Source organism: Charadrius vociferus, unplaced genomic scaffold, assembly GCF_000708025.1.
Source record: "Charadrius vociferus isolate BGI_N301 unplaced genomic scaffold, ASM70802v2 scaffold403, whole genome shotgun sequence".
Classification (NCBI taxonomy): domain Eukaryota; kingdom Metazoa; phylum Chordata; class Aves; order Charadriiformes; family Charadriidae; genus Charadrius; species Charadrius vociferus.
Window position 1 is genome coordinate 78,264 of NW_009647697.1, and position 22,831 is coordinate 101,094.

The 22,831-nt window shown below is 43.7% G+C and overlaps 1 protein-coding gene across 1 annotated transcript in view; it reads right to left on the minus strand.

Moving 5' to 3' along the window:
• Positions 1-1,604: 1,604 nt before the first annotated feature.
• Positions 1,605-22,831, minus strand: part of GARS (glycyl-tRNA synthetase) — a 38,361-nt gene continuing 17,134 nt past the window's right edge. The window contains exons 4-18 of the mRNA XM_009881497.1: positions 22,572-22,674; positions 21,309-21,450; positions 20,206-20,294; positions 18,603-18,679; positions 16,750-16,895; positions 15,538-15,687; positions 13,783-13,945; positions 12,912-13,076; positions 10,122-10,229; positions 9,440-9,585; positions 8,195-8,280; positions 5,902-6,011; positions 4,422-4,515; positions 3,355-3,545; positions 1,605-1,968 (exon numbers count right to left, since the gene is read on the minus strand). Of these exons, the coding sequence (XP_009879799.1) occupies positions 1,843-1,968; positions 3,355-3,545; positions 4,422-4,515; positions 5,902-6,011; positions 8,195-8,280; positions 9,440-9,585; positions 10,122-10,229; positions 12,912-13,076; positions 13,783-13,945; positions 15,538-15,687; positions 16,750-16,895; positions 18,603-18,679; positions 20,206-20,294; positions 21,309-21,450; positions 22,572-22,674 (1,896 nt within the window). The 3' untranslated portion in view covers positions 1,605-1,842. The remainder of the gene's footprint in view (positions 1,969-3,354; positions 3,546-4,421; positions 4,516-5,901; positions 6,012-8,194; positions 8,281-9,439; positions 9,586-10,121; positions 10,230-12,911; positions 13,077-13,782; positions 13,946-15,537; positions 15,688-16,749; positions 16,896-18,602; positions 18,680-20,205; positions 20,295-21,308; positions 21,451-22,571; positions 22,675-22,831) is intronic.

Here is a 22,831-nt window from a genome sequence, read left to right on the forward strand (position 1 = left end):
GCATTCCTTTTTTAAACGCCTTTCCTTGCTGAGCATCAGACCTGCTTACACAAGGCTCTGACACAGCCAAAGCTTCCTCAACGAGGTTTGTGCACCTGCAGCTCGCAGAGCCAGCACTGGCAGATGCCTTATTTACACCAGGGCTGAAAAAAGGCTGGGGTCAGTCCCCAAATCTAGCTAGCGGGGACAGGCTGGTAAGGGCAGGCAGGTAAATCACAACCTCCAGCTGCACCACTCAGCATCTTCCCATGGAAACACCAACTTTGCTTCTTCCCACCAGGAATTTTTAGGATTTTTTTTTTAAGGGCATCAGATCAGCACCTCTCATGAACACTCAGTTTATTTCATATCTAAGGCTCCATGATTCAGAGGAGTTTACTATCAGTTATTATTTGGGCTAAAGCTCTTGGGTCATCATTTGATTTCACTCTGCAGCATCATCTGTAGTCGTGTTTTAAGGAGAGCTCTTGCAAACATGCAAAAGACTCAGCCAGTGAAACAATTCCCAGCTCGGTGTCCCCTGCAGCCATGCGGCAGTGGCAGAAAAAGACACCGAGCCCTCTAGGAGTCACTCCTGGGAGCCAGCCACAGGGACAGGGCAGGGAGAGGTCCTGCTGCCAGGGCTCCTCAAAGCTGCACAGAGCCACCTCTGCCAGCCCAGGACATCAGATCTCCGTTGCAGATCTCCAGTCAGCCACATCCAGCACAGTGCTGGAGTTCATGTTTTCTAACCTATCCTTAAATGAGTGTTTTAAACCCAAGTCAAACCTCGGAGGACAATGCTTCCCTTTAGGTTTCTAGCCCAGGGATAGAAATCCCTATGATGGCAGTACCAGAGAACTCTTCAAGGGCTGGACAACATCTGAGCAGGCTTAGAACTGACATGGAAGGAGACAAGACCATCCCTCTTCTCAGTGGAATGACAGCCTGAAACACAAGTAGGTATGAGGCCTCTCCTAACTGGTCCAGGTGAGGGGGGGTGCCACCTGGCACCAAGGTGCCATTCCCACCTCCGGCTGCAGCAAGGCACTCTGACACCACATGGGATTGAATTTCTCCAGTGCCCAGGGAAGTCAAAGGGTCCCTGGCTCTTTTCCCACCTGCTTAGGGCAGCCTCTGGTTTCAGTCCTTGCTGCCAGAAGATGTTTAATGGAAGAGCGACCCTGCCAGCGCTCCTACTCTCCACACTCCTAGCCACTCACTCCCTCCGCCAAGCAAACCAACCATGCCAAGCAAGAGCAAGAACTGGAACAGGATTTTCCACCCCCTCTCTGTTCTCATGCATGCAAACGCTCCTGGTTCTGCAGAAACAGGTATTAAACACCTGCAGCCAAAAGAAAGTGCTAAAGCATCTCTTAAGGTACCTGCTTGAAGCACTGTGCAATGGTGAGAGGACCGACATCTTGACCACCCCTTCATAAACAGGAGGCCAAGCAGCTAGGACTGTCTTGCATGAGAGTCCGAGGTGATGCGAGTCCAGATGAAAGGATGTATGATCCCTGCGCCTTCATGTAATAAACCTCTAACTCCCACAGCCATAAGCAGGAGGGAAAAAAAGACAACAAAAAAGCCATTTCTGAAGAAAGTACAAGGCTGCATGAACACAAAGAAGCAAGCATATAGAATGGCGTTTTTATTCATAACACCTTTAACTTGGATTGCAGTTATTTCAGTTTTTAAAGTTAAATTCGGGCAGCAATTGAGGAAAGAAAAAAAAAAAAACAAATAGTCCCTGTGTGCACAAACAATGCAGCTTTGAATAATACATGGTAAGTTTATTTCATATTAACATGAACAGTAAAAAGTGGACATTTGATGGGATTTTACTTCAGGTCCTTTTCTTTATTCCTCTATTGTGTCCTTTTTGCCAGTCTCTTGTCCCTCAAATTGTGGATACTTTGCCTCAACGTCAGCCCAAGTTAGATAACCGTTCGCCAGGTCACGAATGACAGCAGGGAGTTCAGAGATCTGCAGGCAAAGTCACAAAGACATATGAAACACAAAACCATCAGAATCAAGTTGCTCTATTGGATATTTGGGGAAGATGGGTAATTTTTACATCAGCAACAGAACAGAGGCAAGGTACCCTCCTGCAAGGTCATTTTTGAAGAGAAAAAACATTAACTAGGAGGACATCTTAAATCACAGCCTGGGTCAATTCAGGAAAGACTGCTCAGTTATTCAGGGTGACCCATGAGGGAAATGCAACTCTCACTGTGGTGGACCACAGCAAGGTTCATCCCTGGAAGTATTACACTGCAGTTTTGGAAGGGAAAGAAAACAATACATGCTTCCAAAAGATGCTCTAAGCCAGGATTTAGCCAGGCCCTATTAACTGTAAGACCAGCACAAAAGAAGGTGCCGGTTGCCTTTTCTTTGCTCCTCATGGCACATTGTCATGGTGCGAAGGATCAGCTAGAGAAACTAGAAAATTTGCAGAAATAGAAGGAAAACAAAGCCTCGTCTCTGCTGCTCAGCAGTGAGAGGTCATCCAGGTGACAGAAGGACAGATGGGTGCCCTGCGGAGCTGGCACTGCCTGTTACGTGGAACCAAACCCACAGCCAGCTCCGTAGCCCCAGGCAGTACAGGTGCTTTTGTATGGAGTGGAGCTAGAACAACTCAGCCTCGAAGATCAACCCTAATGCCTCCTCCTACAGGAGCCAAGATGTGTTCCTGGTGGGGGCCAGGGAGGAAAGGGCATGACAGAGGTGCCGAGCCACAGCTCTGAGAAGGTTTTTTTTCTTATTGCTCGCAGGCAATAAGATCCCCACAGGGAAGTTTGCTATTCCAGTCTCTGTATTATGGCCGTACTAGCAGAGCGTGCAGGTGTGGCTTTTGGGCAATGGTTCACCAGCTTCTCCAGTGCTGCACAGGCAACACTGGCAAGAAGCAAGCTCTGAGGAGTTGTGCCTGTGCTGTACTTTGCCAGCCAGCCTGTGGAAGGCAAAGATCTTCTGCCTTTTGGTGCCTGTGGATTCAGAGGAGTCCTCCCTTTGAAAGCCAGACACAACCCAGCAAATATATTTACTCAGCAGCCTTCACTGGGAAAGAGGCACTCTAAAGAGCAGTGCAATCAGCACAAGGCATGGCTTTCAAGTAAGATCAGCACCTCTGCATCCCTGAAAAACAAAAGCCTCTCCTCACTTGAGCAGCGAGGACGGCATCTTCTGTTTGACCAGTATCTCTTCCCTGGGGATTTCTCAGAATACCTAAATTGCCTACGAGAGCTGGAGGCAGCTCTCGCATAGACCACAGTCATTGCTGGATCAGAAACAGCAGCTGATGTGCTCCCCCAGCCCATAAGAAACAGACTCGGCTCTGTCAGCAGCCAAACCCATGTGCCTGCCCTTTACCTCGGCTCGGATCTGGCGCATCGAGTCGCGGTCTCTCAGGGTGGCCGTGTGAGGCGTCCGGTTAACGGTGTCAAAGTCGATCGTGATCCCGAAAGCCACGCCAACCTCATCAGTCCTGGCATAACGCCGGCCAATGGATCCAGAGGAATCATCCACCTTGTGAGAGATGCCGTTCCTGGTGAGTGCTTCAGCTGCAAGAAGCAGAGAAGGGGGGATCACCAGGACTCATTGCATACTCAGCAGGCAACACAATCCTAGCAGTGGCCTCCCGCATCCTCATGGCACCACCTGAAGTGAGGGACCATGCATCCTGTTTTCAAGCAGCATCACAGACCCTCATTTTTATTTTGACAGAAGATCCAAGGTTCCAGTCCCTGCCAAGACTACAAGCTCAAACCTGCCGCTCAGGTACACCGCTATGCTCACAGCTCTCCACATTCCATCACTTGACTCTCACCCGAAGAGCAAAGTCACCAACATCTTCAACCTGTCATTACAGTCCCAGAACTCTGCTTTAACTCAAAAACACGCCAGCCTTACACATGTGTAGGGGCATGTCCAGCACAGGGAGGCAAGGTCCAAAGCACTACTGCTTCCAAGAGCAGACGACACTGTCTGACACGTAGCCTATGTTCTTATCCTTTAAGTACTCACTTTTAGATGGTACCAGTGGGTATTTTGACAGAATGCTTGGAGGGTCAGCAGCTCTGGGCCTGATTCAGTAGATTAACTGGCCAACAAGAGCCAAGAAAAGAACTTAATTCAAAAAAATAGTAAATGAAACATTGCTTCCGACAGCTTCTCCCAAGAAGTAGGGAAAAAAAGAAACATCTTTTACATTGCAAACTGACACAGGGAAGGGCAGGGAGCTGGGTTTTTCGAGGCTAGACTGAAGGGTTTGATAGATACCCAAAGCTGACTGATGCCACCCAACTTAGCTGTTTTAGTTCAAGGGCTCTGCCTGTGCACGTAAGCGTCACGTGATCCCAATGCCATTTTCTCCCTATAGCACCGAGGAAGAAACCCCTCTTCCCAGTGCACATCCCCGCAGTGCTTAGTACACTTACATAATTCCTTGACAAAAGGCATGAATTCCTGATTCTGGCTTAGAGGAAGAACGGAGCACTTGAACGGTGCTACAACAGCCGGGAAGCTGAAGAACTAAGGAAAAAAAGAAAAAGCACAAATAAAGACAAGTTTAATGGTTAGGCCAGATTCTTGGGAGGTGAGAACAAACTCTGACTGAGGTTGGAAGCAGGGTGACTGTTCCAGGGGAGTAGTTGCCTTTCTGTAAGCCATTAGCACTCAGGGTTCCAGCAGCAAGACCTCACAGGGCTGAAGCAAGACTGATTTTCTCCAGCTGCCCTGCACTCCCCCCTCCCTCCTGACAGCTAAACCTTACCTCCCACCAGAAGAGGTCTACCAGAGCCCTCCCTGAAGGAAGTGAACCTCATTTGAATTACAAAAAAATGAAGGGTAGAGGGGTCTTTCCGAGATTTAGTCTTATGCGCAGTCTAAAGGGAGGAGTTCTCACAATCATTTCACTCCCTGTTTGAATCCCACAGAGACTCCACACACATGGAGTATATGCAGCTCAAAGGTTTTCGGAACCCTCCACAGAAACCCTCAGAAAATGTGCAAAAAGGGTGGAAAAAAAAAAATCTTTCCTGGCAATCAGCAAGGCCTGTAAGGGTACAGAAGTAATGTGATTGAGACATACCACAATACAGAGCAGCCCAGGCTACACAGAAAGTAAATGGGTACTACAAAGAAGACAAGTCCAGTATTTTAGACTTCATGAGCAGTTTGTGATTGTAAGTCAACTGTGTCCTAACCCTGGGCTCCCAAATCCTCTTCCCCCCACTCATAACTGTATCACATCCTGTGGCAACCAGAGACACTAAGGAGCTCTGTTATTTTTCTTTTCTATAAACACAGTCTAGCAGCCAGAAACAACGAATGGGAACCAGCATCAAGTTTACAGCCAGCTTCCCACGGGCCACCAGCAACAGTGCAGAGCATCACAGTTTGGGCACTGGCTGGAACAGGCTGGTGGTCTGTATGTAACACACGCTTCCCTCTGGCCCCTGCTACAGCAAAGTTTCAGGCCAAGATTTTAGGGATGCCCAGAATCAGAGAAGGCTCAATTTCATGGGGGACTGAGGACACAGTTACTTGATTGTCCATCTTGCTGCATAGAACTATGATTCCAGGAAAAGCAGCAAAGAGAGAGGAAATAAAAGACTGAAGAGATGCCTTTCTCTGAGCAATGGGACATTGCCAAGTGTGAATCCAGAAGGAGGAATTTCTCGCCCCCTTGGCAGTAATACAGCGAGAGCCTCATGCACACACAGCCCCAGAATGCTCTCAGTGCGCATGTACAAATGACACGTACGCTGGCAAAACCAGCAATTCAACAGCCCACCTGGGTTTTCCCATCTCTACTGTGTATTGTGCGGTCTTATTTTAGTCCTTCCCCTGGATATTAGGGAAAGGCAAATGCTTGCAGCTGGTTTCAAGCTGAGGCCCAGCCACAGGAAAGCTCACCGTTCTCTGTTCGTCTCCTTCCCGGATGCGGAATGTGTGTTCAAACACTGTGTACATGATCCTCCCAATACCAAATGAGGGTTCAATTACATTTGGGATTATTTCTTCCACTGGAATACAAAAGAACCCACATCATCATTAAAGAAGAATTTATACACAAAAAAAGAGCTGCCTTTCCACTCAGAAGTTCTGATTACATGTAGCTGAGCACATGGAAATAAAAGGTTAAACATTTCTGCTCTAAATACAAATACCTGAAGCAGAGATTTGGACCTAGTCCACATACAGACTGTATTGAGGTTGTAAATAACAAGTCAGGGCCCTTCTCTGGCCCTGAGAGCAAACAGCACAGCACAACTTGTATCCACGCAGATAAACCCTCTTCCACTTCACAAGAGCAAAGCCTCATCCAGACTGTTCATTGGGAACAGTCCCTATTCTACACCAAGCCACAAACTATGTCCAGGCATTGTCTGGGAGAATGCTACTTGGCATAGACCAAAACTGTGCCAGGGAATATGCTAACAATTAAACAGCCTGGATGATGGACGGGCAACACTCAATCCCTGGCCCACTTTGGTTTAACGTACAGCCTCAGCATCCAGCGGTCTGAGCAGAGAAGCACGGAGCTTCAGATCCAACTCAATTTCCAGCAAAGACTCCCTCTGTATCCTCGAGTCGTTCAGCTGCCTGCTTCAATGCTGCTACCCTTCCCTATTCTCCTTCCCCCAGCAACGTATCGTGAGAGTGGGAAAGAAAGAGGATCAACCATCTGGTGTTTGCACACATTCTCAGAAGACGTGATGTGCTACGTTATTATAAACCCGTCAGTCTCTCCAATCCTTGCTACACATCTGTCAAAGAGGCTTTTTCCTCCGTCTCCCCTCTGTGTATGAAAGGAGCTCAGCGGACAGCTGCCCCACTCAGACAGTGCAGCTTTTTAGAAAAAGCCCAGATAGCAACTGGAGAAGAATTACAGGCATCAGCTGCTTTTGAAAATCAAAGGTAGAATCCAGCTCTCCAGCACTGCATCTGGATTTGCCTCCCACTCCATGTGCCTAAATTACGTGCCTCAATTAAGCACCTAACCTGGCATGGGACTTTACCTTGCAAAAGGATGGTTTTGTTTTATTTGTGCATTGACCAATCAGTTTTCAAGACAAGAGAGAGGGAAACCGTAAGTTTTGCCTCCTGCTTGCAGACAGTCAAACGTACAAATTTAAAGGAAAACCAGCAACTGGGGTTCTACTTGCTGGCCCCCAGCAATACCACAATCACTAATAGTTACAACTCCGATTCCTTCTTTGAAGTTTTGGGAAAGCAAAGCCTGACACATCAGCAGCACGTGCCAAGTGAAAGACACCCAGACATCTTGAAGGCTCAGCAGCTGCAAGAACAAATATATTCCACACATGCTACACCTTGCTCTACTCCTTCCTATGAGCAATTATCATGTTCCCAACCTAGGGCAGGATGATCCACTAGTTACAGTATGAATTGAGGAAAAATCTACCTCAGTCTCCAGCTCTGTCAAAGACTTCCCAAATGACCTTAGGTGAGGCGCTTAAGAGCTGGCACTTTGAGCAAGACTGCTTTGAGGAACTAAATCCACGCATTTTGGAAAGTTACTTTCCAGCCCCATTCCCTACATCAGGGCAAAAGCTCTGTGGAGATGCAGTCGCTGACCAAAGCTGGTATGATTAGCGAGTACCAGAGACACTGACTGGACTTGTCAGCCTAAAGAGTCTGGTCCGCACAGCAGCCTGGCGAGCTGGCAGATGCTGAAGACTTGACTCCAGGCCATGGAGCAACAACAGGAGCTCTGAGCACAGAGATCTGCTCATAGCATCTGCCCAGGAGACTGCCACAACCCGTCTGCTGCACTGCCATGGACTTGAAGATGAAAGCTCCCAGAGCTGCTGCACCTTCCCCAGCTCCTCCATCACGACAGCAGCTGGTTCTTAGCACCACGTGGGACCTTACAAATCCTCGAATATACAGATGAAGCAGCGTGAAGATAATACGCCACCCAAAGTCTATTAAGCAGGTTACTGAACAGACCAGGCGAGCAGCAGGCAGACAGGCCTGCATCAATGGTCACTGAAATCCCACTGCTGTGTGAAAGCTTTCCAACACTTCTAAACTGTCAAATTTCAAGGAAATAACATTTGGCATTTTTCCTGTGCCACTGTACAATACTAACAGGACAATGCAACTAATAAAGTTCAAATTCAAAGTGTATCCTGATCTGCCTCTGATTTTTGATGATCAAACAACAAAGATACAAATTTACCATGTAATGTTTTCTGAAATCTCTTCACAGTAACCATGTCCTTTGTTATTTTAAAAGTTTTCCCTTCAGTTTCAACAGTGAATTCCCTGCAAAGGAAAAAGAAGTCACTTAAAAGCTACAGCAATAAATAAACAAGTTATGTTTCCTTAATTGCATCGGTTGGTTGACTTTAAGAGCGGGACGATAGAAGCCAGGGCAAATCCCAGAGATCAAAGAAACATGTGGTATACCCATTAAAAGAAATTTACGTTAATAATAAAATTGCTACATCTACATTAAAAGCAACCATCTTCATAATCACAGTGAACTCAGTTGTGGTTAACAGCCTGAAGCAAACTCAATTAGGAAATTGAAGAATCTCAGGATGAAGCATATACACCAGAAGAAAAAAAAGGGAGGCACACAAAACAGGCACTTGCTGCAGACTGCATCTTGTCGAGTCCATGGACTTCTCATGAAAACTGAGTTGTGTCAGAAGGTACCGTGCATTTTCACAGATACCAAACAAAGGGGAAGATACAGCACAGTTATTTTATTGCTTATTTCTAAAGCTTTTGGTATTATGATCTTCTAACTACTTTCTCTTGCTCCTTGTTAACTTGCAACTCGCACACACTCCTTGTCAAGGAGAATTTAGGCTGTATTGATGTATTCCACTTACAAGGAGCGAATGTCTTTATTATTATGCGTCCTAACAGAATACTGCTGCTGTAAACCTGAGGGCTTCATATGGTCATATGAAAGGCAGGTCTAACATAATGACACAGTCAACATGTACTCGGCAATGGTGCCCTCCTTGCTGAAGTATTCAGATCGTCTTAATACAAAACCCAACATGTTTTAGAAAAAAGTGTATGCTAATCACCTGCATTTGAACCTGACAAATGGGTTCAAATGGGCTGAAGTTTATAAAGGCTTTGCTCTGAATGCAGTTACAACCGGATGCCAAGTTTAAACACAGTCATGATTTGCAGTCCACTATCGATTCAAACCCGAGATACTGCTTACAACTCATCTATTCAATAGATGTCGGATTCTGGATGAACAAAGTTCACTTTCTTCTAGTTTCAAAGTGTGTACACATCACCATATTCTGCAATTTAAGTGCTAAACATTTCAGATGATCCACTCAGCCTGCTCTCACGAGGAAGCTGGTTTCAGGTGGCTCAAATTAACCCAGCAGCACTTTGGGAACCCTCATCAGATGTGTCAGAGAAGGGCACCACGCACACACAGCCAGCTCACCCTTTCTCGTTGAGCAGCTGCTCCATCTCAGTGATGTAACACTCATCACACATGGAAAGGTATTCCATCACCACCTTTGCGTCCTTCTTATAAGCTTTGCCAATGGCTCCCTTATTTGCCTCAAACTGAACAATGTTGACTGTTCTGTACGAGGCAGTTAAGGAGTTTAAGATTACAGAAAGCAGGGTCTGGCTCTTTTGCTATGTCAAAGCTAATTGCTACCCAACACAAAGAAATCTCCTCTGCTACTGGATTAAAGAACTTCCCTCCAAGAGAGGGAAGGAACAATAAAAAAATACTGAAGGGCAGAAGATCACAAATTTTGAAAGAATACAACTTTTTTTTCTTTTTCCAACTACAGCTAGCAGCAGAACCATGGAATGACACGGAGTGACCTGGGATAGTAACGCCATATTCACATTTAAACCATGCTTCACAGTCAAAACAGAGCCTAGCATTAAGCTAGAAAAAAACCAAGCACAACAGTAAATCCCCTTTGCCCACCTGAGTAAAGTCACCCACATGCTCAATTCTTTGCAGGTTACTTCCCACAGTCACGCTGGTCTGTAGCTCTAGGTTTCCCCGTTAAATTTACAGATGTAAGTTTAAACAGAGCTGCACAGCTCTCCAAGACATTTTCACTTTTCACTTCAAGAGAATCTGGAACCATCTGAAAGGATATAGGTTCTTTGAGAGGCTTCTCAGCTATAAGAGGAACTTTGGTGGCACGAGCATGGCAGGAGAGGTCATAGCAGGAACGATCAGCACAGCCAACGATCTCAATCCAACCCTGAAAAAACAAAAGTGGAAGCTTTCACCAACTTGCTTTTTTGTCCACTTAACCATCAAATATGTTTATTTGCCCTTAAGCCCTCCCTGCTCCCATGACTGTTTTTTCTACATAATTAGCTGTGTTACAATAAGCAGCACTCACTCACTAGTTGCTCCTTCATTTGTATGATTCCATTTGTTTCCAGAGGAAATGATCAGTTATCTAACCAGTGCCTGTGTTCCGGGCCAGGTTTTCTACATGGCTTGGCACAACACAGCACTGTGCCAATAGCCTGGGGCCAGAGGCACAGTCCTATCACTCACAGGCTATAGGCACTGGAAAACATCATGCGTTCCGGGCTTTACTGCTCCGAAAGCATGGAATAGACAGCAGACAACCAGCCACATCAGAATGGCCAAAAGCGTGGCTTATGAGCTAGTGAGACAAAGATCATATGCAAGAGAAGCACTTCTTTCAACATTTCAGCATGTATGGCAAGGAGGAATCTCAAAACACAGAACTGATGAAGCTTTCCAGCATTTGCAGCAAATACAACCACCACCTGGACTTTCTAAAAGACAATCCCATATAAGAAAAGACGCATCAGCTGCTTTCCATTCACTCTGTCACATCAGCATAGACATACAGGCAGACAGATGCTGTGTGGTTTTTCAGTTTGCGGTGATATTGCAAGGTGTCAGGAAAGGTATGTGAACAGAAGAAATCCCTGTGCTTGAAAAATAATGGTGTTCCAGAACATCATGGGGAATTTTTACACAAATTAAACCATTAGGGTACTACAGCTACTTCTCAGAAAACACAAAATATAGGTTTATGTCATAACTTCAGAGAATGTATTTTAAGCTATTCAGAGCAGTTAGCTTCTTACTACTGAGTACTGCAAATTGGTATAAACATTTTAGGTCAGAGTTAAGTGACAAACCAAAGTGTAAGTCTAGCTCACAAGGTGGTTTTGTCTTGCTGCTGGGATTGCTGTCTTCACCTCTGGGTTAGGCTGTTGGACATACTGCTCTGTGAGCATTGTCCTGATCCATGAAAAGGCTTGCAAAGTTTATTAATCTTATTTACATGGTGTGACCCACACACATCCAGCCTGTTTTGGGCTGGCTGGGAAGAGAGGCTGTGAACTTAAAGAAGTCAGCTATCTACATTCAGAGGAAGCCATTCCTTCAATCATTTCTACACGTCTTTTCTATATGAAGACAAATCGCTCATCTGAGCTGCAGGAATATTTTTTCTCATCTTAAGTCTGGTGTAATTTTACTGGCTGCTATTGCTCTAACTAGCTGTAATGAAGTTTCACTAGTGATAAGCCTGTTTCAGCTCCCTAAAAGAAACTAAAGAGAAAAAAAAAAAACAACAAATGAAACCAAACCAAAAAAAAAAAACCAACCAAAAAACCCCACATGGACAAAAACCACCAACCACACACAACCTCCTCAGCCCTAGGTTGTAGGATGCTGTCCCTGACCATAAATGAGGCTGACTGAACCATCTGAAGCCTTGACCCATCCCCTGTGTGGGCAACTTTGGGCTGAGCATGCTACTAGTTTGGCTGTAAAACTGATCAGGAAGGCAGATGGGGTCTACTCATATAAGGGTCACTGCAATGTCACAAGCTAACTCCACAGACCTCAGTAAAATCCCTTCAATCTCTCGATCCATTATTGAAACTAAACCACATAGAGTTCTCTAGATATTTTCCGGAATCTGCACACACCCTATACTCCTTGGAAAGGCTAAAGAGACAGCAGAACATGTTCTTCATTACACATGAGGGAAAAAATAATGAAATAGCATTTTTCTTTCTTTGGTTTTTAAACTCAGGTTCAACCTATAAAGTAGATTCTGTACCCTTAAAGAGGGGAATAACTTCATAATCAATACAGTGTAGTTACTAAGCCTTCTAATACATTTCTTTTGAAGCTATTATTCCAAGTGACATACTTGGCTGAGACTGAAAGTGGCCAAAAGCTCTCCAAGAGAATCTAAAATGAGTCTAAGAGCCTTGCCACTAACTACCCACTGCTGGTTTACCTGAAAGAAAAATGACACATTTTTCAAAACCCAGCTAACAATATAAGAGAAAAACAAAGCACCCAACAAGGCCTGAACTGAAAAGCTTTTAGTGACTCAGCAGGAAGATAAAAAATCCTTGGGAAATTTTTCTCCCAGCACCAGCTGTCTGAACTGGCAGGAGTGAACTCTCCTTTCTCACAACTTGGAAGTGGAAAAAGAAGAGCAACCATTCTAGCAAGAAGGCATCTGCTAAGGAATAACGCCTCCAGCAAAACAAATCCTTCCCCGCTGCTGTTACAGGGGTTAGAAACTTTGGAAAGCACGTGGACCTTTCCTTTAATTCCAGATGAAATTCAACCAGCACAATGTCCACAGGCAACTTGAGACTCCACCACAGGAGTCTGAAGCATGAACCTACAAACAAAAGCGAACAGTTCATAAGCTTTGTGCAAGCCCACTGCAGAGAGCCGATCTGTCACCTTAGCTCTGGATTCAGAATACTTCAACTGCACTAAGTGTGTTCATACCAATGAGGGGCTGGACAGGAACATCAGACTCGTGGCCTTAGTTGTGAAAACCAAGAAATAGAAAAGAGCCCCTTCCCACACTATCAACAGATCCGATAGGGAACACCTCTTGCTGTTTCACTTTGCCACTTACATACGACGTTTTGGACTCCGCATCCCAGCAGTCACAGGCATAATGAGCCATCTCATTCTCCATATGCTGTCGGAAGCGCAACTTCTCTGGGGATACACCGACCTTTGTAAGGAAGAGGTAGATTCTGCCAATGAAGTAACCGAGAACGGAGTTATTGATCACACCCTGGAAAGGAAAAGGTAGAAAGAAAAAGAAACACCGACATTAATTCCTAAGGAAGCAAAGTAATGATTTGTTGTACTTCTGCAGACAACTTGACATGTTACAGACAGAACTTCTTGCAGCTGCCTGTGATAAAGTACTATGTCTCCCCTGAAACTATTACATCTTTTCAAATTCATCTAGCACCACTGGCAGTATCTTCATCTGAACAAAATAATACATTTTTACTCTAAGACTCATCACTAACTGTCTCTGAAGACCATCTACTTGAAAATACCCTGCTGTACCCAACAGTGCAGTCAGGGGTATTACAACAGTGCGTGGGAATTGCAGTTATGGCTCAGTACCGGTCCTGTTTTGAGGTAAAACAGAACCAAGACCTGTCCTAGTTTGAGGTAAAACAGAACCAATTTTGTTCAGTAACTTCGCTTCTTAGCTGGGCTTATCTGTCGGTCCCATCTGGGGTCCCCCGGGTCCCCAGTAGCTGATTTGGCATAAAGCACGACAGGACCCCACAACAGCTGTACCCTACAGTTCACAGCTGCAATACAACGGGGTGTGTGGGGGCGTGTGTATTCTTTTTTGTAGGTGGTTTTGGTTTGGATTAGTTTTGAGGGGGTGGTGTTTGGGTTCAGGGGGACAGTATTTTGGTGGGGTTTTATTTGGGATTTTGGGGGGAATCTCTATGTGCTTGCAAGAGCAACATTACCTGTTGGACAGCATCTCCCAGACGCATTACATGGGCGGACTGCCCGCTGACCTGGGCCTTGGAAGAGTACAGGAGGATGTTGAGATCTGCCACGTTCTGAAACTTGGGGTGATTTTTCTCACTGGGATCCACAAAGTGCTCAATTTCTGCCATGGTGAATTCCCTAACAGAAACACAAACAACCAGGTGTATTAAATATTTCACATGTTAACCGCAGCCCCTCTAACAAATGATTATGCTTCAGCCTCTCACAAGCAAGTCAGTAGTTTAAGAACATATGCAAACCCAGAACCAAGACAATGTATGGACTGGAACATGAACCAGTCTCCACAATGGATTTAGTTTCATCTTCAAATTCCTAATAAAACTTTCTACAAATTTATCTAGAGATTTCCAGGCCTTGGTCATCACCACTGTGATTCAAAGCAGAGAATGTCACTTTTGGAAATACTTCCAGAAGTTCTCTGGAGTTTTTCCAGACTGCTGACACACCCCTATTAGAAGTATACATTTCCTATATGGTCTATGAAGACTAATCCACTGATCAACTCAGTTGCCTTAATTCATATTAGAAGCGCCCAAAATAGCCAGATGAGGTGATAATTTCTTGAAGATAAATACTGCTAGATTCAGCAATGGTGTATGTTCTGTTTTAAGAACTTGTCTCTAATACATCTATACTCATCCATTGATTCTTAGCCTTCTTGCTTGAAAACACTTTACACTGAATTACCTTATTATCAAGAACTGTTAAAAAAGCTTTAGGTAATCATTAACTTTAAATCACAGGCATCAGGATGTAATTTACTATGATAGCATAATAACACCATCTCCAATAAATGTGCCACAAGCATATAATTTATACGTAACTGAAAATGCATTTCAATGAGAAAAGTTCTCATTTCCAGATGTGCAAGAGGGAACAGGAGGACTGAGAAAATTCCAAAGAGTTCCCTCGCTGCTAACAATGCCACTGCCTCTCAGTGACATTTATTGCACCACATTAATCAATTACCAAGCTTCAACACATACTGCCTGTGTGTACAAGAGAACCACACTGACTGTGCATGGCAGCTCTTGTTCCAAATTAGACAGAAGAGACTTCTGTTCAGATAGTTCAGCTGATATACAGATATTATCCTTAATGATTATCCTTAATCACTTTTATCCTGAGACAGAAAGCTTTGAAAGTAATTCTCAATAACCCTGAGCTTTCCTGCCTGACTGATCTTGGGACACAAGCACATGTCCTGAGTCAGGTTATCTCCCAACTTCCTCTCCGTAGTCCGTAGCAGAACCGTAGAATCTGCAAGTTTCCTGAGACAAGGAAATGCTGCCGCAAGGTCAGTCACGTTTGGTTTCCAGATTTCAGTTTTAAAGTAAATCGCATGAACTTAGTTAAAAAAAACAAAGCTGCATGTCCTGTAGAGAACACAGCTACTTTTAATATGATTTGTTTAGATGATGATGGAAGCTGAATTTTCTTAGTAAAACTGAGTTTAATCTAGGTGTTTCTAACACAATAGCTATTTCAGAGATCCTACTTCTCACCAGCCAGGTTTAGACAGAATTCTGTGACAAAACCTCAATTAAATGAGGTCGTTGCCCATGAACCTTGAGACTCACTAGGCACATTATCAGGAGTTCTCTGGAAGAAAGCACTAATGCGAAACAATCATGTATAAACACTGGAACAAAAGGGAGGTGCTACCTGCTCCCAGGCACCCTTCTGTTGAAAGAGGAAATTTGCAGTACCTCACTCTGATAAGGCCGGAGCGGGGTGAGATTTCGTTTCTGAAAGAATTTCCAATCTGGGCAGCAGCAAAAGGCAGTTTGCCTTGGTTAAACTCCAGAAGACGCTTGAAGTTGAGGAATATTCCCTGTGCAGTTTCTGGCCTCAGATAGCTGAAAGGAGATGGGGGAAAGGAAAAAAATCAAGAAGATACAAGGGTGGGGAAAGCAGTGAGAAAAGAAAAACACAGTTACTACAAGACTTAAAGGTGGTACTTTTTCTCTTGAGCCTTTTAACTCCAGACACAAAACAATGAAGCAATAGACCAAGGGGAAAAAATAAACAAACATCAGCTACAGCTCAAACACAGCACTCCACAGTTATTCCCAAAAGTAAACTGGATGTCTTGGCTGCTTTTGAGATGCAAGCATGGAATGGAAAAAGGTGTCTGAATGAAATACAGTGGCCAGTTACAACACAGAGGTCAGAGGGAACATACTCTCCTTGCCTTTCCTATGTACACATGAGCTGTACCAGGCTGCTTACAAACGTGGATTTTGCAGGCAAACCATAACTACACCTCTGCTGTTACATGAACTGTGAAGTGGCTTTAATGTAAGACCCCTACAACCCCTACGGTGATTTGAGACTTCCACAGAGAATACCACCAACACAGACTATTTAACGTACTACTTTGGAGAACACATATGACATCTATCTCTGACGCCATCCCAGAGGACACGCAAAAATCATATTCTCCACTCTTCAACGGGGGTTTCAGTTTTAGTGTCAGAGACCCCAACTCAAGACAATAGCCTTCACGTACTAACTAGAAACATGTAGTAAATGATGCTACCACTGAGTCACCCTGATACGTAACTTCATCCTGAAACAGGTACGCTGAAGCAGGTTCTCTGTAGCCATGAAGCCGCTGACAATTGGCAATGCAACATTAACTGGCTTTGTGGAAATAACTCCAACCAGTAAGGGCATTGCTGTGATGCACACAGTCTGGCTGCTTCAAGGACTTTTGTAATTCTGCAACAGCTCCTTGTTTCTCCTACCTTTCACCAAGAGTACAAGAAATGCTAATCTGCCAGAGAAGATTGGGACTGAAAGGCAGGGGAAGGCTACTCAAGAAGAAATTGCATATTTCAATCCTGTTCAGACTTCATTTTTATTCCAAGTGATCTATGAAGAAGGGAGAGTGTGAGAAGAATGAGATTAGTACCTACCCAGGCATGTTTCCTCCAGGCCCGATGGAGGTCTTGAACATCAGATTGAAAGAAACGGGAGGGGACAGGTCATTCCCAGTGATAGGTGATTTCACATTGTAGTTCACAAAGAGATCTGCAAGTTCTTGCTGGCCATAATTGTCCAACTAATATCAAAACACAGGAGAATTTGAATTACTAGACAAGACAACAGGAATAAATTATGTCCTCTTCATCTTTTACTAAGCATGATCCACAGCTCTGAATTGCCTGCCCAAAATATTCCCTTTTAACCTAAATTTTCAGTCAAGCTAAAGTTTGAACCGATGATCGAAGAATACACTGCACATCTACAAACCTGTTTTCGTAATATAGGTCCGCGACTCAGTCATGCCACAGAAAGTCTGAAGTCTAGATAAGCGTGGGTGTAAAAAAGAAGAGTCATTGGGACTGCATCACCACCCACCAGTAGCTTCTTTTGAACAGTTTCAGCTAAAACACGGGGAACAGCATGTTGGGAAGGAAACGAAATACAGCAGCGAGAAGAAAACTAAAATTTCTGTGGTGCTTTGCCTGCATTCATTTCTCTTTCTTCTGCAGCATGAGACACAATATTTGAGCTATGCAGTAGATGTTCCCTTTTAGATGGGTTCTGCAGTTAAATAGAGCAAATCTGCAGCACAGGGATTCTAGGTGATAGATTTTCCATTTGCTCTGAAAACAACTGCATAATGACTGGACGCTTTCACAAGTGGGATAATCTTCCAGGCCCCTACTTTCCCCTTTCTCTGGAACATGGGAATCAAGCAGTAGTAGAACCACAGTTCTACGTGCAGCCTAACCACACAAAAGCTGCAATTTCTGGCATTGTTTTGTGCATTTATGTACTAGCCTTTTGCATATGTACATTTAAAGGTAGCTTCTGGACTTAAGTACAATAAAGGATCTATACTGAACAGTACAGCAATGATTTAACACTCAATTTTAAAATTAAATAAGCTGCTTCTAGCATTAATTGTCATGACCCTTCCTATATGAGAGACAACTCAAAACAGGAGCCAAAAAACAGTTTATTCACAGAGGGATTCCCGTAAAGTATGGTCAAAGTTCAGTGTTGTAGTGTGGAAAACCTAATGACCGCTGCTCAGTGATGCGATACACTGAAAAAAAAAGTTACTCTTTCTGGAAGGAAATATTCATTCTATGCATGGCTTTGGAAGCATTTATCCTAGAAGTCATGAGAAAAACACATTAAAAACAAAGCAAGAAAAACAAATAAAAAATAAAGGCAAATGTCTGTACAGCTGCTCAGGAATGTCAGCCTGGAGCACCAACTATCCTCACAGTAAACACAGGAAAAATCTGTGCAGGATGCCAGAGACAGAGGAACAAATCTCAAGTGCTTCAAAGCCGAGACAACTTTAAAAATATTCCAATTCAGTGCTTGGGTGATTCAGAAAAACCCTGACAAAACTTCTCCTCCATCTCTGCTCCTTTGTATCGTAATCCCGCAGCGAGGGATTTACAAAGGAAAAGGGGGGATTCAGAAGAAAAAGGCTTTTTGCCAGGGTGTGAAGTGGAACAGAGCAGACCAGCTCCAAGGACAGAGCTTCAGCCCTACCAATCCAACATTCACAAGACTAATATAATAGCAATAACACCCCAAAATAGCAGAACAGTGATGCAATTAATCAGCAGGTTTACCGTATTTGTTAACCGGTAAGTTTTCAGTGTTTAGGAGCATGTACAGCCTACAATTATTTATGAGGTAAAGACTTCTGAGCATCTTTAGAGACATAGAAGTGACATCAGTGCATCGCACTTCAATTACACACACATCCCTGAAGCATTCCCCTCCCAATGCAGGCACCCACCTGTGTTAGAACATTTTCCATTTCTGCCTTTTTTTCTGCTGTGCACTTCTTGTCAGACATAAGTTTTTGCAGGTGAGCTGTAAGCAAGAAAATTATGTAGTGAGTTTATACAGCAACCCCACTACTGACCCCAATCTAAAGCTAGACAAATCAGGAGGATCCTCCAGCATGAGCATAAATATATGTCCATCAGTTGTCCTGCTAGTGTCTACCAGAGTAATTCCACTCATGTCATCAGGGCAATGCTGATCTACAGCTGAGGAGCTGCACCAGTTCACTGTACTGGTGTGCCACAGGGAAAACAGCAGGTCCTTATCTTCCAATACTCATTCCTCTAAACCCAAGCAATGGCTTTGTAGTCTTTCTCCTTATTTTCTTTCTATACAGACTGGAAATTAAAAGCATCGTCTGATCCCAAGCCAGCAAAGCTAATTTTATCCAAATGCAGAGGCACGTACTGACTTGGTACAGTAGGGTTAGACTGCATTCCACTTTAAAGCACAACATCCTCCATGAGACACAAAGGCAGACAGTGATGCCAAGACTTCCCACTCTCACTTGAAAAAAAGCAATCTGACTTTTTAGTGGCAGTAACAGCAGGTGGCTGTTCACCAGTGATGGGCTGCAGAAAACAGGGATGCTCTTGTTAATGATGCTGTTCGGTGTGCAAAGTGGGCAGATGTTAGATGGGCTTCTTTTGGGTTTGGGTTTTTTTTCATAAAACAAGAATTCCAACTGAATATTACAAAAACAGTTTTAATGCCAACATAGATTGTTCTACATACTTAACTTCCAAGGAGAAGGCTAGAAAACTAGAGAGCACAACCCACTTAAAGAGCAGAACAATCCTTCCTTTCACAATGGAGCTGTGTATGAAAAAGTTTTTCAGATAGGTTTCTTATTTCTAAGATTCCTTCATGTGAGGTTTTTTTTTGCTTGTTTTTTGAACAAATTTTAATCAATAACCAGAAAGAAGTGTGAGAAGTTTGCAAACCCAAGAAATGCCTGAAGTCTACTTAGCATTCCCAAAAGACAGCTGAGTTCTAAGGTATACGAAAGTCAGCAGTTGCCGCGTAATTGACCTTTGCGTAGGGCAAGCATGCTCTGTCCCCTTATATCATAGAATGGTTTAGGTTGGAAGGGACCTTGAAGATCATCTAGTTCCAACCCCCTGCCATGGGCAGGGACACCTCCCACTAGACCAATATCATCATTAAATCATTTGTCAGTTCTGAACAAAAAGCAACTGCAACTCAAGAAAACTAAGACCAGAACACAGCAGAGAATGGGAACCTTGATATATAGGGAGTCCTCAGCTTAGACAACACAATAATCTTTTATGGCCTGATGACACAGGATTTTATAAAAAGGGATCCAACTATGTTTTCATTAGAGATCCTGTACCTCATTTAAGACACTAACACAACATCTGGGTGGAACTGAGAGCCTACAGGATCTTTGGTATGGTATGATTAATGAACTACAAACACAACTACGAAAGACTGGCTACACCAACTGGCCTTCCTTGAGGAAGACACTCTTCCCATGTTTGTGCCACTGCAAGAAATCCCCAGGCCCACCTAGCCTTGGAACAAAACCAAACCTTTTAAGAGATGATCAGCACGAAAACATTCCCCATTTTTCACATCTTTCACCATGAAGTCAGCAAATTTGTCTACATGGCCAGAAGTCCTAGAAAAGATGATACAAAAAAGGAACATGAAAGCTGCCACTGGACAACCCTGGACATTGTGTGATCCCAGCAGACAGACCATTATCAAAGAGAAGCCCTTCAAACTGTGCACCCAAACCACAGGCTCACTCTTGCTTCACATTATAGATCCACATTAAGCAGTACCATCCCACCGAAAATCTGATCTGTGAGAAAGTATCAATACATCTAAATCTTAAAACATGTCACTAAGATGACACTTAGTACCTTCAGGAACTGCATCATGATCGAAGCAAGACACAGATGCAGAAGTGAGGAGTAACCAGTTGTTCAGGTGGACAGATTCTGATTATTTTATACCAGTGATCCATGAAAGCTTCTGCCCCTTATGCTGTGACCCATACTAAGTAACGTAGTTCAGACTCTCATTCCAAAAGCTCCTGACATACTTAGCAAACCTGTGGGTAGTCTTAGCAGAGATACATGGAGGCGAAAGAGTCCAGAATCTGAACTATGCTCTCACCCTGGAAGATGATCCCTCTACCTGCTCTGTGGATAAAAAGAGAGCTTCAATCCCCAGGGCTACAGAAGCATCATTTACATTCAGAGCTCAATTAACACGATTCCTATTGCTATCCCTCCACAGAGAAGGGAACGATGGTCAAGCAGCCTGGCTACTGTCCTAAACCATGACCCAGGTGTCCCCGATTTAGGCAAGTCACCTAATCCTTTTTCTTGTGATCTTGATCTTTTATTAAAAGGGCAATTTCTTACCTAATGGGACTTCTAGGAGACATTAAGACATCAGACTCCCAGACATGAATCCCACTGCTCTCCCCAATTTATGGAATAACAGCTTCTCACACTGACCTCTACACTGATATCTAATTATTTTGTAACGCAATGGGGTATGAAACTGGGTGACCTAGTCTCAAGATCCCTGTGGGTAATTTTACAGAAGACTGTAAAAAGCAACTATGACCAGCAATCACATGCTGCATAAAAAAAATAAAAATAAGAAAATCCATATTTACTTCAGAACGGGCTCTGGTGTGAGCATGGTACAGTCAATCTCCAGGATTTGCTCTTCCTGAATAAAGTGCTGCCTCCATGCCTGGATGATGTTGTTCTTCAAAGCACACCCAACAGGTCCAAAGTCATACAGACCACTGACACCTGCAAAGAGAAAAAAGTAAAAATCACAGTAGGTGTGAGACTGTATGAACCTGCGTTGTTTGAAGGAAATGTTCTCCTTTCTCAGTGTTTCCATCAGTTGGTTTAAGCCTGAGATCATCTTCTGAGCACCAAGCATCAGCTTCTCTGTGCTAAACACAATATAGAGTGTGTCACACTGTTAAGAGCTTTTTACATAAAAACTCATGACAAAAAGGTTGAAAGTAAACTCCATGAAGCACCTAGATGGACACTGCCCTATACACTAACCAATACAGTTCAGCTGCAGAGCGCACTGGGGCACCAGGTAGAAGCTAAAACTGATAAATACCTGCAACCAACAACTGTAAAAGCCATGCTCCCTCCAAAATGGATTATATTCTGTGAAGAGTTTTGTGGGAGCAAGCTATCTGAAGGAGTTATCTGAATAGAGAAGTGATAATGCACGTGCCAAAGCAATATGCTATTGTCAGCAATAAAGCATATCTGCCAATCACTAGTTTAAGCACAAAGATGAACAAAAGAAAGAAAAATCCAATAAAACAACTCAGTATTTTTTCTTAGTATTTTAGGTGAAAGAGTAGTAATTATACAGGCACTGTGCTACCCCCACCCACCCCAAGCTGCCTCAAATCAGCCATCCGAAGAGGTTTAACAGCCACATTTGTTCACCTGTTCAATAAAGTTCATTGACAAAGTTCATTAAGGTAACAGGTTCTAAAGTTCGCAGTAGTTTTGAGCATTATCTTGACAAGGAAAGCTCAGACAGAGATGACTGGTTACAAGGAAATAAGCTGATCACCTCCTTAAACACCAAAATATCCCACCCCTCTGCAAAGAAACCATCTTCTACAATGTAATGCTCAGAACTTGCATCCTAAAGTGACTCATTTACATTCAGAAAGCAAAAGACAAATTTTGAACCACCTCCCCACCCAAAGACTTTAGGAAGGTGGAAACTTTTGAAAGGCTTACAGACTCAAGCAGGACAGTTTAAAGCCAACTTTAGAAAAACATATTTTATGTTGCATTAACACAACATAGCAAGAGTGCAGCATTTCGCACAGCTAGAACGGCCACATTAGCCTCAAGGGATTAAAATGTAAATTTCTTCAAATCTGTACCTCCATAAATAGAAAAGGCTTGATCATAGAAAAACCTCCTTTTCAGGGTGTCTTCCATTTTAACTCTGTCCACAACGTCATCTTTGGGCTGTAAGGCCAGCTCCTGTAATCCAAGCAAACCGAAAACAGTTAATAACTCCAGTTTCTGGCAGGAGGACAAATCCTCTCCATTCAACACCGAGTCAAAAGTCTGTAAAGACCATTTTGAAGCAAAGTTATCCTGCCAACATGCTCATTTTCCAAAGAGGAATGGTCACACT